A 16,378-nucleotide genomic window follows, 5' to 3' on the forward strand; every position below is an offset into this window, starting at 1 on the left:
GCTGTACATGCCCTAGTCGTAATGCTATTTGTTATACTATAATGTCACTAAATGTCAATTTGTTGTCAATTTAGAGGGTAGAGGGGGAGGGTAATAAGGAGGAGGAAAATAAGGCTTTTAGGTGGCCTTTGGGTGTAAATGTTGAGATCAGAATTATTAGTATGACCTTGCTTCAAAAGTAGAGGCTTTCTAATTGCATGTCAATCCATGGACATATCTAACAGTTACCCTCAACTTTAAGTTATATATAAATGTAAATTATGGTATTATATCTAATAAATCAATTGGCTTTTGAACTAGATAGCAGTTGTATGGTACAAACTTGGTACAAGCTATGAGTAATACAAGTTTGGGTCATGAATAGTACACCAAACCACATGATTTGGGGAGTTCCTGAATCTGAATTAAGTGGATCAAAAGTTAATATAATTATTTTTAAACTTGATCTACAACAGTGTTGAGCCCAGAAATTTTCTTTAAGTTGGTTGAGAAGAAATTGTAGGTGGGTGGCAGCCCCTGTATTGTGACCCAGCTATTCAGCAACCCATCAAAAACAACCAGGTCGTTACCGAAAAGTGTAAGGTGGAGCGTCCAGCTAAAAGGGGCTGGGGAGAACACTGTATAATTATTAGTTAAAATGGTAAGTAATGCAGGAAGGCTAGGTTTTGGAAAATGTTTTTTTTTGTATATTTATTTAATTTCTTTCTGTTAAGTAACCTTTATATTATCTGTTCGTAACATTCCACCAGCCATAGCCCTAGAGTCGAAGTTGAAGTGCTGATATAGGAGAAGGATTTTGGACTGTAGGCCACTGGAGAGTGATCTCATATGCTTCCTCCCGGGGGTGTGTCAGTGACCAACCTAATCTTAGTCTACGGCCTCAGACATTCCTCTGCTGCATTTAATCAGTGATCAACTGGATATTTTCCATGCAAAGCAGTGGCGTAGAGAATGTGAACCCACACAAAGTAGATTGAAATGAATACAGATTAGCCTTAACTGTAGATATAAAAGTCCTCATATATATATATATATATATATATATATATATATATATATATATGCTGAAACTAATATCTGCATGATCTAAAAATGTAAAGGCAATGTTGACACGTTTAAGCCTTTACTGTATGTACATAAGTCAGTGGATCCCACTTACCACTGGGGGATTGCCTACCTGCCATCTTGCTTACTGGTTTCTTTTACTGCACTTCTACTTTAGGCCATGTTGGCTGTTTGTAGATGCCATGAAATGCTTTACTGGCTAATATTTACTCCTGCATGCTGACATAGAGCGTGGGTGTCTCTGGTATCACCTAGGTACTCAATGTTCCGTTCAGTGCTTAGGCATAAAAATTCTTTTCAGCGTCTGCTTTTTCCTGATCCCTGTGGTGTCTTCCGAACTATCCCAACTGTCATTCTAGTTTAATAGCATTTTAGTATGTCAGTAATTTTCACAACAGAATTTATTAACATAATTTTTTTTATTACCCATAGGAACAGACATACCCAAATTATTTACCTGTAAATAGGAATTAGCTTTTAGCAGGCGGTTGGCTATTTCATTTCACTGCGGTTTGTCTTCACAGAACATTAGGGAAACATTTCCAGCATTTCTTGAAGTGTTAATGTTATCTATTGCTTCTGTGCTTTCTTTATCATTTAGCACATACTACTTTTATTTCTGTACAGGGTAATATTATAAAGGATTCCTCTGCTGACATGACTGTTTACTGCAAATCGGTAATACTTCTGTTGGCGGAATGCAATAACATGAACATCTGGAGAATGTGAAGTTGTATATATTCATTCAGCTCTGAATGAATGTATTTCCACTTTAAAAATGCATTGCGTTTTTCCATCTTCTTCACTGAGCAATAAATTTGATTTTGTTAACCTCCTGTTCTACCTTAAAAATGTCATATGACGTTTATGGATGAAGTTCAGGGGATTAAAACAGACACAGGGACCTTTTTTACCAAATGATACTGTTACACTGTGTTTGACTGTAAGGAGATGCTCAGCTGTTGAGCACATACCAAAAATGGCTATATGACTATCTGCTTACAGACTCCAGCTTGTTCCTAATATATCTCACTAGTTACTATAGCAGGCAGATATTTCAGAGGCTACGAGAAACGACAGAACGTGTCTCCTAGTGAGAGGTGATTCTCGGTTTTCAAAGGAAATAATGGAACCGCCAATATTCAAAGTATATCAGTTTATCATTTAGGTGCAATAGAGAGAGGAAGTATTGGAGCACTGACAGTAAACAGATCTAAATGTAATACCTAGTAGTTCAAAGGAAAAATAATCTTTTTCAGGAAGCAATTGCTCTTTGTAAGTAAATTGGTAAATGTAACTGTAAAGTAATGGCTGAAAATACTAAATTTTTAATTCTGTATCGCACAAGGTATTTGGATTATAATTATCCTCTATACATTCAAAATTATTGCTGTCAAAACAGAGAAGTGTTTTGTGTTCCAGACATCAATGTGTGTTTATTATTGTACTGTACCAAGTTTAGTTTGTGATAAAATAGGAAAGGGGCAGAAGCCATTTTGGGTTTATGATGGCTTTATGTATCAATATTTGGTGGATTCTTCTTGCTTTAACATAACTGAATGGAGAAGCCACAAAAGAAAAAAAATGGAACTCGGAAATCAAATCTTTGGTGTTAAATCAACCGAGGTTCTTATTTCAGATACTTCTAATGAGTATCCTAAAATTTGGATTATATCTTCAGAAAACTAAATACCCCAGTTTATTACAAACAGTTATATGGTTTTACCTGCCTAAGGGTTTGCAATTCTTTAAAGACATCTGATTTACAAACATCTGCCACACTGCTTGTGCTACAAACATCTGCCAGGCAGGTGACACACTTTTTAATGGGTAATCTGAACTCTATCCTGTCTTGCATAGTTGTACAGGCTTCTCTCATGTTCTAAATTTAATAACTGATTAATCTATACACTGTACGTTTCGCACATATATATGTGTGTATAAGGAGCTTCAGCATGTCAGATAAAGCATGCCTTATTTCATGCCTATTCCTCTCCGGCCTTACAATACCTATCCCACCCCTTTCATTTTTTGGATTTTACTTCTTGAGGTCGTTGAGGCAAAGTAATACATGTGGACATTGTCACAGCCTCCCATTTTCATGTGTAGCAGCCATATTTTATAGAAAAGGTCAAAAAAGGATCAAAAGGGTGTTATACTAAGTATCATTGGGCGTGTTGTTACCTTCAGTAAATCGCCATGTAAGCCAGCAGCCGGATCTGGTATCCTTGCAATCTTTTACTAATGATGATGGTCTTAGCTCAGTTCAGTAAGGATATAAACAAGCATGACAGCAATTTTTGAACCATACATGCTATGAAATCATGTTAGTAGGCAGATGGGTGAAAGCATTAGGTGATGCAAAGAAGATCTCTTCCTTTAGATCAGAATGTCAGTAATGCTTGAGTTGACCTTTCTCTTGAATATGCATTCCTATTATATGTATTATATATTATCATCCAGCTACAGGCAGAGTTACCAGCAATCTATGTGTATTTATACTATAGGATTAAAGTACCGCAATACCAGGTGATACAAAATATTCATGTTGGGCTTTTACTTGACAAAAATTAAAAGTAATCTTCACAACGAACACAGGCAACAAAAATATTTTTGGGAATTAAAAAATATGATGGATAAATAATTAATTCAACATTGTCATATGCATGGCTCCAGACTGACTGGCAAAGTAATGGGTTTGGCAAAGGTAACATTGGCTTTATTTTATTTTCAACTTTCCTTCTGAATAAGACCAGGGTTTAATTTTGTTCCTTTCCATCGGTTCAACTCCTATTAGTATGTGAATACATGGTCATGTCTGAGGGACAGACACAGATTAGAAGAAAAAGATAAAATGCCTATTTAAAGTGTGATGTAAAGGATAAGCACAGTGAAATTGTGTTACAATACATACAACGATGACTACTGTGTGGTTCTATCATTTTGGATATTCTCTGGAACAAGAAGTATATGATAGCATCTAGATGTGTCATCTTAAAATACTTATAAGTTACACTATTTATACCCATCATGTTGATTAGTATATAGTGAGAAGGTAAATCAGTTATACAACTCTACCACCTTACTAACATATCTTTCATGACTGATCCACCTCTCTTCTTTCTCTCTGCAGGTTATAGCCAACACTGCTGCCAAGTTAGTATAAAATCATTATTATGTATTGTTTGAAGTCTTTGCATTGCAGTGTGCAATTTTGGTTGGCATGGTATGTGGTATAATTGTAAGAAGAAAACTGAGGGAGGATGTGGCTTGAACATTAATGTGCAAATTAGATGCTAATAAAGTTTGCATTATGGTATGTGGTCTGCAAACATATAGGAAAAAGTTTAGATTTAAATAATGCTCCCTATATTTAGCTTTTGTGGTAAACTAAAATTTACCAGTGTGCTATTGACTGATGCGAATGTGGATTGTGGATTTGTATATGTGGATTTTGCCCTAAACCAGAAGTTGATGCATCAGCTGAAGTACTACCATAATGAAACTAAAACTGCATTTTCTTTAGATAGACCTGCTGGGAATTTTTAACCCAATGGCATGTTAGGCCGGCATGGCAGCTGCATAAAAAAGGGGGTCTAGGAACCAAAAAACACACAAGAAATATGACCACAGAGTACAGCTTAAGAGGTTACTTAGTAGAGAAGTTATTGATCATGCATTTAAAATAATAGTGTTATCGAACAACTTCTGCTCTGTGACTGTGCATGGTCGTAATGCAATTTTCCACAATTTTTGTCCAGTCAGTCAATGGCTTCTAGGTTTTCAATTATTAAAAAACAATTAGTGATACCCCGGCTAACGAGTGACCCTGCTAAGGAATATTTCAGCTAAGGAAGATTTTTTTCCTCTGAGTTTCGGCCTCGGCTAACGAAGATGGACTTGGAATGGAAGGAATGCATTTGTGGATGTGCGATAGCAAACTGCAGCCGTGGTGAGCTGTATTTTAGTTTCGTTTCAGCTAGCAAGTGTATTTCCGGAATGAATTATCTTTGTTAGCCGAGGTATCACTGTACTATAAAAAAAGCTGCAAAAATATTACTAGCTTGTTAACAGCATAAGAAATTTTGCCAGATTTGACTGGGAAAGCCAGCACTGGTATTTTACACAGTTATAAAAACACCCTTCCATGGGAATCTACATTTAGAATTTAGAAGACCCTTGATGCCTCGGTGGTCATGCTGTGGGGCAAGCCTTGATGTGTTAAAAATAAAGGAGTAGGGTTAAGTTTAGGAGATAAGAAGGGAAATGTGAATATGTCACTGGCCTACCAGACAAGCCAAAACCATCAAGGTCACAAAATATTTACGTGTGGTATTGGCATGTTACATGTTAATTTATCAACTAAAAACACAAATCTCACTGGAGTGGGAAGGTTTACAAAACGTTGTCAGTTTTTTACTGCTCCTTGGGGCTGCATTAGGGGATATATCACTCATTTATTGCCCCATGACAATGGTTTATTAGTCAAGAATGAGGGAAAAATCTAGAACAGGGACATAAACAGCAATACAAATCTAAATGAGTTTCTAGTCTTCTTTAAAGGCATTTTAATTCTTGTTGGGGTCGCTGGGCTTAAACCTTAAGATTTATGCAAAAAGAGTTACAACTAACAGACAAAATATTTAGTCATCTGTGTATTGTATATCTTCTATGAATTGGATTAGTGTAGATGGAAAGTTTCCTGGCAATTTTAAATATTTGTCTATTCAATACCCTGTTTATTTAACAGGTCCATTTAGATGAAATGCCAACAAAGCATCTCAGGCACTGACAGACTTCAAAATGGAAAAGGAATTACAATAGAGATATACATGTTCACATAGGAAATAAAGCAAATGTATAGATGGGGCATTTGGAAATAAAGAGTAGAAGTCATTAGCAGAAAACTTCACTATGAGTGGAGAAGTAAAATGACATACAATTACATCTTGTTTCTCTATTCTTGTGGTCTATTGATCACACAGAATACACTTTTGTTTTTCCATTCAACTTGTGCAGTATGTTCAAGAAGCATTTTCACTGGGGGTATTGTCCTGACATACATTCTTGATCAAAGCAAGAGATGAAATAACATGAGATCTTAATATGAGGAATATTCAGAAAATAGAATTTACTAATCTGAATAGAGTAAACAGTAATCTGATTGAATTCTGCATTTTACTGAACTTTGTATGTTGCTGGCTACTATAGACAATATGGCAGTCATTAAACTAAACAAAAGAAAAACCTCTACACAATGGGACTTTAAAAGTTTTGGTTTTGAACTATAATTGTGTATTCTGTGATAACTGGCCCTAAAAGACCCATTGTGAACATTTTTTTTCTCAAATTCTTTTTCTTAGTTTATTGAATTATGGATGCTGCCTTGTCCTAATTAATAGGTTGATCAAACCCAAATAAGTATTGTGAATATGGCAGTCATGTTAGGTCAGCATGTGTTAGGTGTCTTTTATCACTACACGGTTATCCCCATGGTTAATCAGACCTGATTTAAGTCATTGCAATGCTTTCATTCTGGGTAATATTCATAGTAAATTTGCATGGTATGGCTCATGTAAAACCAATGCATGCATTAACCTTCATATATTGCATGTTCTCTCTTGAAGACCCTAACCTGCTATGAACTTGTGATGTGCACTTCCTGTCCCTATTTTCTTATTTCCCTATTGCACAATTCACAACTCACTTTACTTCCTGTCAGCCCTGAGTTCGTTGAACGATTCAACCCCAATGTGCTTAAGGACTCCGCTCTTTCTACCCACAAGCCTATTGAGGTCAAGGGTCCAGGAGGCAAGGCCACAATTATTCACGCCCAGTATAACACCCCAATCAGCATGTATTCCCAGGATGCCATTATGGATGCTATTGCCGGCCAAGCACAGGCCAGAGGCAGTGATCTCTCAGGGTAAGCAATATACATCTCTTTCTTGCATGCCCACTGGTTTAACAAGCACAGTAAAGGCCTACACTCCTACTGAGTACCATGATTAAATGATTTCTGTTGTCACATTAGGAGTTGATATAATTTAGGTGTGCTATAATAAATGATGGATTATAGAACTTTTAAATGGTAAATACAACTTCCAGCTCGAATCTTGACATAACGTTCAGTTAGACATTGAGATACTTACCTGTCAAGTGCAAATTAAGTTATAAGTTTTCATTTCTGAAAAAACTTTCGTCAATATTTCCCTCCATATTTCTATGTGTTAACTAAAATTTATGGTCTAAGATATAGAAAGCAAGTAAACTGATGGCAACCACACCCATGAAAGGTTTCCCCAATTTTGGTCAAATAAGGTGACAGTTCCCGTCTTTGGGTGGCATTTGACTATAAAAAAAAAACACCCGCCGCAGGATACAGGATCAGGGATGAAATAGTGGTCAGTTGTGTTGGATATCTTTAGTAGTGATCTTAATTAATAACTACCAATCAGCAAAATTAATGCAGCTGGGGGCCATTAACTACTAAACTCCTAAAACCACTGCAGATTGGGTCACCAAAGATATCTTTCCGGTGGTAGTTCAACATGGAGCAAGTTAGGCTTATAAACTATTTGATAGTTAGGCCCATATCATTCATGTGACTACGGAAACTGTAACTGGAGAATGTGTAATTTAACTGATGCACACTTCCATTGACAAAATCTTTATCCAAAATATACATGAAAAAGTTGATGGCCTTCCATTCATGTGCTGATTACTGGTAAAGTAGATCTAAAAGGATAAAAAATTGCACATGTAAATTCAATTTAAGAAAAGTCCTGAGAGGCAATGGGATTGTTTTAGATAATTGTGGCACGTGTAGTTATATTATATATTTAAATGCAAAAGAAGCAAAGGTAACAAAGGATTATGAAATGGTAAACTTCAGATTTATTTGTGAAATTATTGCAGAAATGTTGTTATTGCTGATGTTACTAAATTTTGAAAATCTTGCAGTCGAGTATAAAAACATATAAAAGGTAAATGTTGCCTGCCATCATGTGGCCATGCTGGAGAAGAACATCAGATTTCTGTATATTATCCTCACCTTCGGTTTGTCACATTCATTACAGATCTACTGCTCCTAATATGATTTTGTGAAAAAGAAAAACCTTGAGGGGTGTATCTAGGTGATTCTATAAATCATTTTTCAAACATAAATACTGAAAACAAACGCGAATGACTTTTGGATAGTAGGATTGGATCTGTGTATCTGGCCAGAAATATGCTCATGTTTAAATAATATTGCTTCATAAATAATCTGTCATTTAATCTCCCAAGGAAAAGACAGAGTATAGATACACTAGATTAATGGTAGGTGTCCAAGAACCAAGACAGCGTTTTAAACTTCAGGCTAGTGTTTTTACAGTATATTAAGTGCAGTACAAGCACAAGAATTAAATTGGGTTGGATTATAAATCATGTTTATTTTTCTGCTTATCTTTCTATCTTTTGGTGGAAAAATACAATAAACTACACTTCCTCATTCAGGATAAACTGTTCTAAAAAAGCAATAGCTTTGCAAAAAAACATTTCTCATCACTTGATGGGAAATTTTGTAGAATTCAAGTCAAGTGTTTTTTTTGTGCATTTAGTATTGGAAGAGTTCTGTCAGAACTGAAAACCCAATTGCTCCTTTGTATAACACAGGTTACAGAAAAAACAATAAGAATCTGACACAGGGTTAGTGATTGGACCTGATTTATTAAAGCTCTCCAAAGCTGGAGAGGATACACTTTCATCAGTAAAGCTGGGTGATCCAGCAAACCTGGAATGGTTCTAACTCAGGATTCAAAACATTTGTTAGCAAATGACTTTGTAGAAATCAATTCCAGGTTTGCTGGATCACCCAGCTTCACCGATAAAAGTGTATCCTCTCTGGCCTTGGAGAGTTTTATTAAATCAGAACCAATAACTAAACCTGCGTCAGATTCTTATTGTTTTTTCTGTATCCTGTCTTATACAAAGGAACAATTGGGTCTGTCATTATTATCCCAATCAGCACCTAAAACTCAGATATGGGGGTAACTGGACATCTTAAACTTGTTTGCTTTGTTTTTGGCGCTCCCAAGATTTTCCTTCTAGTAGGAGTATTTATTTGGGGAAGGATGATGTGATATTCCCAGCTGAGGGACAGAGAATAATAAGAAACAGATTTAACTCTTCCTGACTTTATCCAAAACCTAAAAATAAAAAAAATGTATGGAATTATATCCCATAAAACATTTTTAATGAAAATGTCTATCATTTTTATTTTTGTTTTAGAAAAGAGGAACTTTTTATGAAATATGGATTGAGAATTAGCCCACTTTCCCCTGTCTTGTGCGGATACCCATTCTCCTTATTTTTCCAAAAATCTAATGGTTGGAAAACCTTATTTTGTGGCAGTGCAATGTCCTTACCATCCTTAGTTTGTTTTGCTGAAGATCCCTATAGATGTACGATGGTACTGTCACCATCTAATCACAAAAATGTTATTTAAATAATATTATGTGCTGAGCAAAGACAGACCGGCCGACCATTAGTACAAAATGATTACGGTATACCAGAGGAGTTCTACAAAAAAGAAAAGGATTTTGTTCATGCTATTGATCTGTAAAAAATAAAAGTGTACAAACAAATGTTTAATTATGAACTAGCTTAAAGAATATACCATGTTTACTTCTTTTTAAACAAATTCTCAGAAACTATTTTATCATGCTGAATTATTAATGACAAGGATGGCGGCAGAAATAGGTTAAGCAGAGCCGGGCAGTGGTGTCATGCTAGCAGTAGTCATAAAACACTGATGCGTCTCTCAGTCTCGTGAACATCCTAATGCTGCTTAAATAGAGGCCTAGACTGAGCTGAGAGCCACCCAGAAAAGCTGAAGATGCGAAAAGACATGTAAAGTGATAGCCAAAAATAAATGCCACAGCTATAGTAAACTGACAGCAGAAGCATAAATAGGAACATATTCTCCTATGTCAGGAAAATGCAATCTGTAGACGTTGGTTTGTATCACGTAGCTGAGAAAGGGGATATTTATACCTTTATTGAGCCGCTTATGCGCAAAGTACAGGGATGTAAATGTTTCTATACTGACAGCAAAAGTCAAATGTCAATGTGTTGTGTAGCAATACGTGTCACTGTATATTCTGTGTGTGCAACTTTCCAATTTTTTATGGTTTGTACATGTCCTGTAAAACAGCAAACCACATTAAATAAACACAGCAACCCAATCACGGTTATTCCAATTAATTAAATTAAGTTTCATTGGTTGTTATGGGTTACACTTTGTGCTGCTTTATTGCATAAGTATGAAAAAATCAAACACATTAAATGATCAACTTGGCTCCCACCTTTCCAGCCTAACAAATGTAGGAGGGCTTTTATATTTAAAACATATATTTTTTTCTTTTTTCTTTCAAATAATGACAAATGTGCTTTGCAATGTATGTGTACAACATTTTCTAAATAGGATCACCATATTTTAATTTATATAAATCATCTTGTGCTGTATGTTCGAGGCTGATGAACAATCAAAACACTGGTATACTGCTTGTGTTCTGTACATCCAGTTCATCAGACAAGTGTCTTGTGTGTGTATGCATACCTTTGGAAACAAGAAAAATTAGGACATTTCTATGTAATTAGTCCAATCTCACTGTAAAAGGATATTCTTAACTTTGTTTTCACTCCGCACACTGCACATTTAGATTGGCTGCAAAAATAACTACATCACATATTTACCTTTAACATGATCTCTTAAGTTCTTCATTCTAGATCATCATCGTTTTGGATCGATCTATCCACCTGAACAGTGTGATTAGATTTAAGCGTAGCGAAAGGCAGGCTAGAAATTCATTAAATAGCCCATAAAAATAGACATAAGGTGCTCAAGCATGCATACAAAGTAATATTAAGGAATACATTAGGATATCATCAGTGTTCTCCCCAGCCCCTATTTACGGTGTACACCACCCGGCACTTTTCACTAACCACCTGGCTCTTTTTTGGTGGTTACTGAAAAGTTGGGTGGCAGTACAGGGGCTGCCACCTGCCTACAACTGCTTCCCATCCTGCTAAAAAATTTCCAGGGAAATACTGTATCATGCTGCCCAAGGCACACTTAGGTGACACCACCCTTGTGTACAAGCTCTATTCCTTGTGTCGTATGATTAATATAGAAAAAGCTAAAGCATGTTGCAGGGGAAAGCATTTTGTTTGCTTATGCAGAGATACTTTTTCCCAGTACACTCAAACAGAGAAATGAGAAATAGATATATGTTTGTTGATCTATAATATATATTTTGACTGCTCCATTTGGTAATTAATTGACTTTAGCTACAAATATCTACAAGTGTAAAAATATGATCAAAACATACATTTTAAGGCTTGGTACTACTATTACCCTTCCCACATAGACACTGGCTTCCAAATACTGATATATTAAATACAGCCCTGGCAATCCTACATGTAGGTCATTGCATATATAAATAGTGCAAAAGTTCAGTATAAACCATGGCAGGAACCAGTTATATCCAAGTTAAGCAGATAAAAAAAATACTGCTACAATTTTGGTAAAAGTACTTACTTAAGGGCCACATTTCACAATGACCTATCCTTGCAGTGACCACACATAGTGGTAATGTTGCTTTAACCATCATGTGGCTCTCTATGGGATAAAGAGAACCTGGTATTATTACATGCCCTGTAATGCTTTAAGAATTATTTCATGTAGATCCATGATGTAATCAAAACAAAACATTCATATATACAATTTCTTAAAAAAATATAGATTCCAACCTAATAAAAAACTAAATAAGAAAATCAAAAAGCAAATATACATCAATATTTCTCAAAAACAATGTGATCAGTCTTTCTACTTTAAAGTACTTTGCTATGTTTTTTTCTTCATTATCACTTAATCACAGCTTTTTCAGATCATTGGACCTTTTCCTTATGTAATTACAATCTTGTTTCCTTTACTAAGGTATCTTTTTATATGTTAATTATGCTTATGTTTTCCTTTACTGACTATATTCTTTTTTTTTCCTCTATCCATTCTTTCTTTATTAACTCACTTCTAATACTAACATTACTCTGTGCTCATCACATCATCATATTGCTGGGTACCAAACCTCAATGCACTGGTCTGTTGGGTTTGGTCGTATCACTCTCAGTGACCCTGAAGCTTCAGTGGTGTAAGTAGAACACATTTTCTGACTTGATCACTACAAAGAATAGGCTTATTCTTCCTAGGTGGACATTCACTAAATTGTCTCTATTCTCTACAGTGCTTTTTTTCTTCAGGTAGCCATTCTAAGTATTCCTGCATTAATAACTCACATTTTCAATCTGCTATTAAACATTCACCATTTCCTGCTATAATGCACACTACCAAATTCTAACTTGGCAAAGAATTTAGGTAAAAGTAAGAAACAATAAAAAAAATTAAGTTTAATAAGCAGGTTAAATATGTTGCAATTTGTTTAAGAAGAATTTGGCTGTTTTGCCTGTTGTAAAGGCTAGCAGATGTCTGATGTGGTCATAAAGAAGAACAGTCTTTTTAGACCAACTGCAAATTAGGCTTATGTTTATAAATTTTATAAATGATCTGCATAGTTATTTGTTACACAAAATTACTTTATTTTACTTTAATTTACTTGTTTTATTATTCTGTGGGAAACAGGTGAATGCACATTTTAGAATCGGGTGTCATTCCCAATTCCTCCACTAGCTGGTGTTTATTCACAATGCAGTGTCTTTTGTTGTGAATGAAAACATACACAACAACACCTAGTGGAAGAATTGAGCATTACACAGTTTAGGTACATTGGGAACCTTCACCAAAATCAGTACGTTCCTTAACCTTATTTTGGTGAAACAAAGTCACAATAAAGTAGAAGAAAGCAATACATCATCATAGTACGTTTTGACATTGTATACAGTGTACAGATTTCACAATATGGATGAGCAGATATCCACCTCCACAACCTGCTTGATCTATACTGACACAGCAGGATTGTATACTTTACTCTTCATCATCTTGTACAAAAAAGAGGGTCACTCCTAGCGCTTGCTTTATTCTGTATGTGACTGTCTACATACTGTTACCTGTGTTTTGGCCACTGTGCTTTTGTATGTTACCTACACATATCACAGACTCTCATGACAGAATATGGGGATTTTTAAAATAAATAGTTCAAAATTCTTTTTCTTAGCTCCTAGGAGTAAAATAGTCATCTACAGATTTAGATACATAAATGATGTTACAACAAAAGCATTCCAAATCTAATATAGAAATATATGTCCACGTTGTGTAATTAAGGTCTTTTTGTGTTAAACAGAATGCTACTGAAAATAATTTGATTATGGTTATCAAAAATTGTCATAGTTTACGTCTTGTATGACAAAGTCTTAACATAGAATTAGCCATGTTGTCCCACCGCAATCCAATCCTGCATCAAACTTACAAATTAAAATTACAGGTTATAATGTTGTTTTAGGCAATGCATAAAACTCCCCTACAGGCATTTTGGTAAATGAAACCCACTGATATTACAAATGTTTTCTAACTTCAAATTAAGGGTAAATCTGGCCCTCCATATGTACAGCTAGTATAGTCTATATTTAATATCTTGAAATAAATATATTCCCAACTTTAAAAAAAGTGCAATTAAAGCATAATTTAGTTTAAGTAATCTACAAATCAAACAGGTAGTGTTTACAGTATACTCAAATTCTAATAAATTGCTTCGAAATTTAGCTACCTTAAAAGTTATAGTCCAGAAGTGTCAATGATTTGTATTGCTAATGGAAACACTGATTTATTACATGTAGGTGATTTCAGTATATTTGAAATGCTCATGCCAGAATCTCTCACTTCAATATGCTTTGTTTAGGGTCATTTTTATTTTTTATTTTTTGCAAGATTTGCAATGATAAATATTACAATATATACCAAGAACCAACAGTCAGTGTCATATTCTGATGTTCTTAAAATGATAAAATCAAACCTCTAAAGCAGAAATCCTCAACCCGTTGCTCATAAATCACAGGTGGCGCTCCATTAATTTTGATAGTAGGACCTCACAGTGGGTTCCTATCTTTTATTATTGTAGGTCATGACCTGGTACATTACACACTTGTCATAAACAGAAGGCCAAATAGGGATTACCAAAATAATTATTGTTTCATAATTAAAAATGTTTCCTTATCAGGTTTTATTCATTTTTTACAGCTGATCACTTACACTGCTTACATTTGCATGTGGTTTTTGAGCTAACAAAGGATGAGGATCTCTGCAGTGCAGCAAAAATATTTTGGGTCATAGCCTTATTTATTTCTAAATGTATGATGTAATATGTATTCAGTGTATAAAATCTTGCATGGTCATAACTAAGTACATTGAGTTAAAATTAGAGGTTTGATTATTTTTTATATTGTTAAAATATGCAAAAAAAGGCTTAAAATATCTAAAGGTATATAAACAAACATTGTAATGCAAATCATCTATTTCTACAGAGTCTAAGGATATGCCATGTAGTAAAATAAAATATGTAATAGTAAAAATGATTTGCCTTTGTTTGCATATTAAACATATTTATTTGTTTAGATACTGAAATACTGTTTTTTATCTTTTAACATGTTGTAAGGTTTTGTATTTAGACTGGTTTATTCTACAAACACTAAAACCACCTTATAAACAAAGGAGCTGCTAACTTTTTTTTAATAAACTAGTAAAATTTTATTAGATTTTTATTTTTAAATTATCATGTATTAGTTTTTTGGAAAATAAATTTATTGTATGTAAACTTTAAATTACTTATCATCATCATTACAGATAGGAGATAAAACTGTAATAAAAGATAAAAAGATAAAAGCTATTGTTCTAATAGAGACCCCCAATAAAAACCATTTCTTTTTACCTGAAAAAGTTTCTACAAGCCCACAAGAAACATGTTGGAAGTGCAAGAATTTTCTGGTAACAAATGCTACAGTTTATCTATTACATTTAAAAAAAACAAGCAGCAGATATTTTTGAGAATTCAGGCATATTTGTAATACTATTATATCAGATATTTTGCCACCTGTCTGAATACAAAACTTGGGTTTATTTTTCTTTGATGGTAATTGTGTTGATCTGGATAAAGTCTCAGTGTATGTGTTCTAAAATTAATGTATTAATGTTTCTCCTAGATATTACTGTATATGTGTTAACTGACAATCCTTTACCCGCATGTACTGGAGACCTAAATCTTTTTGTAGCAGATCTTCAACTCCACTCTTTCTACATTGCAGTAACCTCCCAGTTAAAGATCCTCACATAGACATTGCTTCTCCAGTGTATCAGGCTGTGCTTAAAAATCAGGGCAAAACTGAAGGTGAGATTGACGATTGGGCACGCCGTGCTGCCAACCTGCAGTCCAAGTCATTCCGTGTCCTTGCCCAGCTGACAGGAACAGAATACAGTAAGTAGACATTACTTCTTAATTATGTGATAATATCTGAATGCTAGTAATTATATTATTTAATTATATCAGTACTCTTTATTGCTCTGTTGTTACCATGGTGGGCCACCCTGCCCTATGCTCACCATTACAACTATATAAATATATATATATATATATATATATATATATATATATATATATAGACAAAGTGTATTGATGTTACATGTTATAGTACTGTAAGTAAGTAGCCACTGGAAGCTGCCAAAAAAAGATCATGAAGATAGCCAAAATGATCATTGGTGTCACTTAAACTCAGTTGCCTGAGAGGCATGCATTGTTAATTGCTGAAGGAACCCCTAGCAACTTCTGGAAGAAACCTAGGTTTCCACAGAACCCTGGTTGAGAAACACTGTTCCACACTGTTGACATAGCAGCAAATATGTGATCTGGGTTCCAATGTAAAACACCTTCTGCCACTCCTTTAGGAAATACTATGGTGTAGGATAAGCAGTGACTGCAGTACTAAATGTGCAGTAATAGCTGCCTAATGTTGAAATCCTAGCCAACACTTAACTAATATAATATTCCCAAGGCAATCATGTTAAAATGATTGTAAATGATAACCTTATAATTATATTACTGTTGAAAAGGTAACCCCATCTTATTATACAGATTTAAGATATACCATGCTTTTTAGTTTCCAGTTAACAGATAAAGGTCATACACTTGCTTGCCATTTACTTCTTGTAGACTACCCCAACTCCTTGGGCCGGATTTATTAAAGCTCTCCAAGGCTGGAGAGCATACACTTTCATCAGTGAAGCTGGGTGATTCAGCAAACCTGGAATGTATCTGTTCTAGGATTGAAA

At 34.7% G+C, this 16,378-nt stretch overlaps 1 protein-coding gene across 13 annotated transcripts in view; it reads left to right on the forward strand.

Moving 5' to 3' along the window:
• Positions 1-16,378, forward strand: part of LDB3 (LIM domain binding 3) — a 102,746-nt gene that overhangs the window by 31,295 nt on the left and 55,073 nt on the right. For 10 of the 13 annotated variants that reach the window (XM_072423940.1, XM_072423939.1, XM_072423944.1 and 7 more), the window contains one exon: positions 15,358-15,527. In XM_072423940.1, the coding sequence (XP_072280041.1) occupies positions 15,358-15,527 (170 nt within the window). Of the gene's footprint in view, positions 1-4,198; positions 4,222-6,787; positions 6,992-12,236; positions 12,258-15,357; positions 15,528-16,378 lie in introns of all 13 variants that reach the window. The other 3 variants (XM_072423943.1, XM_072423952.1, XM_072423942.1) reach the window with 2 other exon arrangements.

Source organism: Pyxicephalus adspersus, chromosome 10 (genome assembly GCF_032062135.1).
Source record: "Pyxicephalus adspersus chromosome 10, UCB_Pads_2.0, whole genome shotgun sequence".
Taxonomy (NCBI): domain Eukaryota; kingdom Metazoa; phylum Chordata; class Amphibia; order Anura; family Pyxicephalidae; genus Pyxicephalus; species Pyxicephalus adspersus.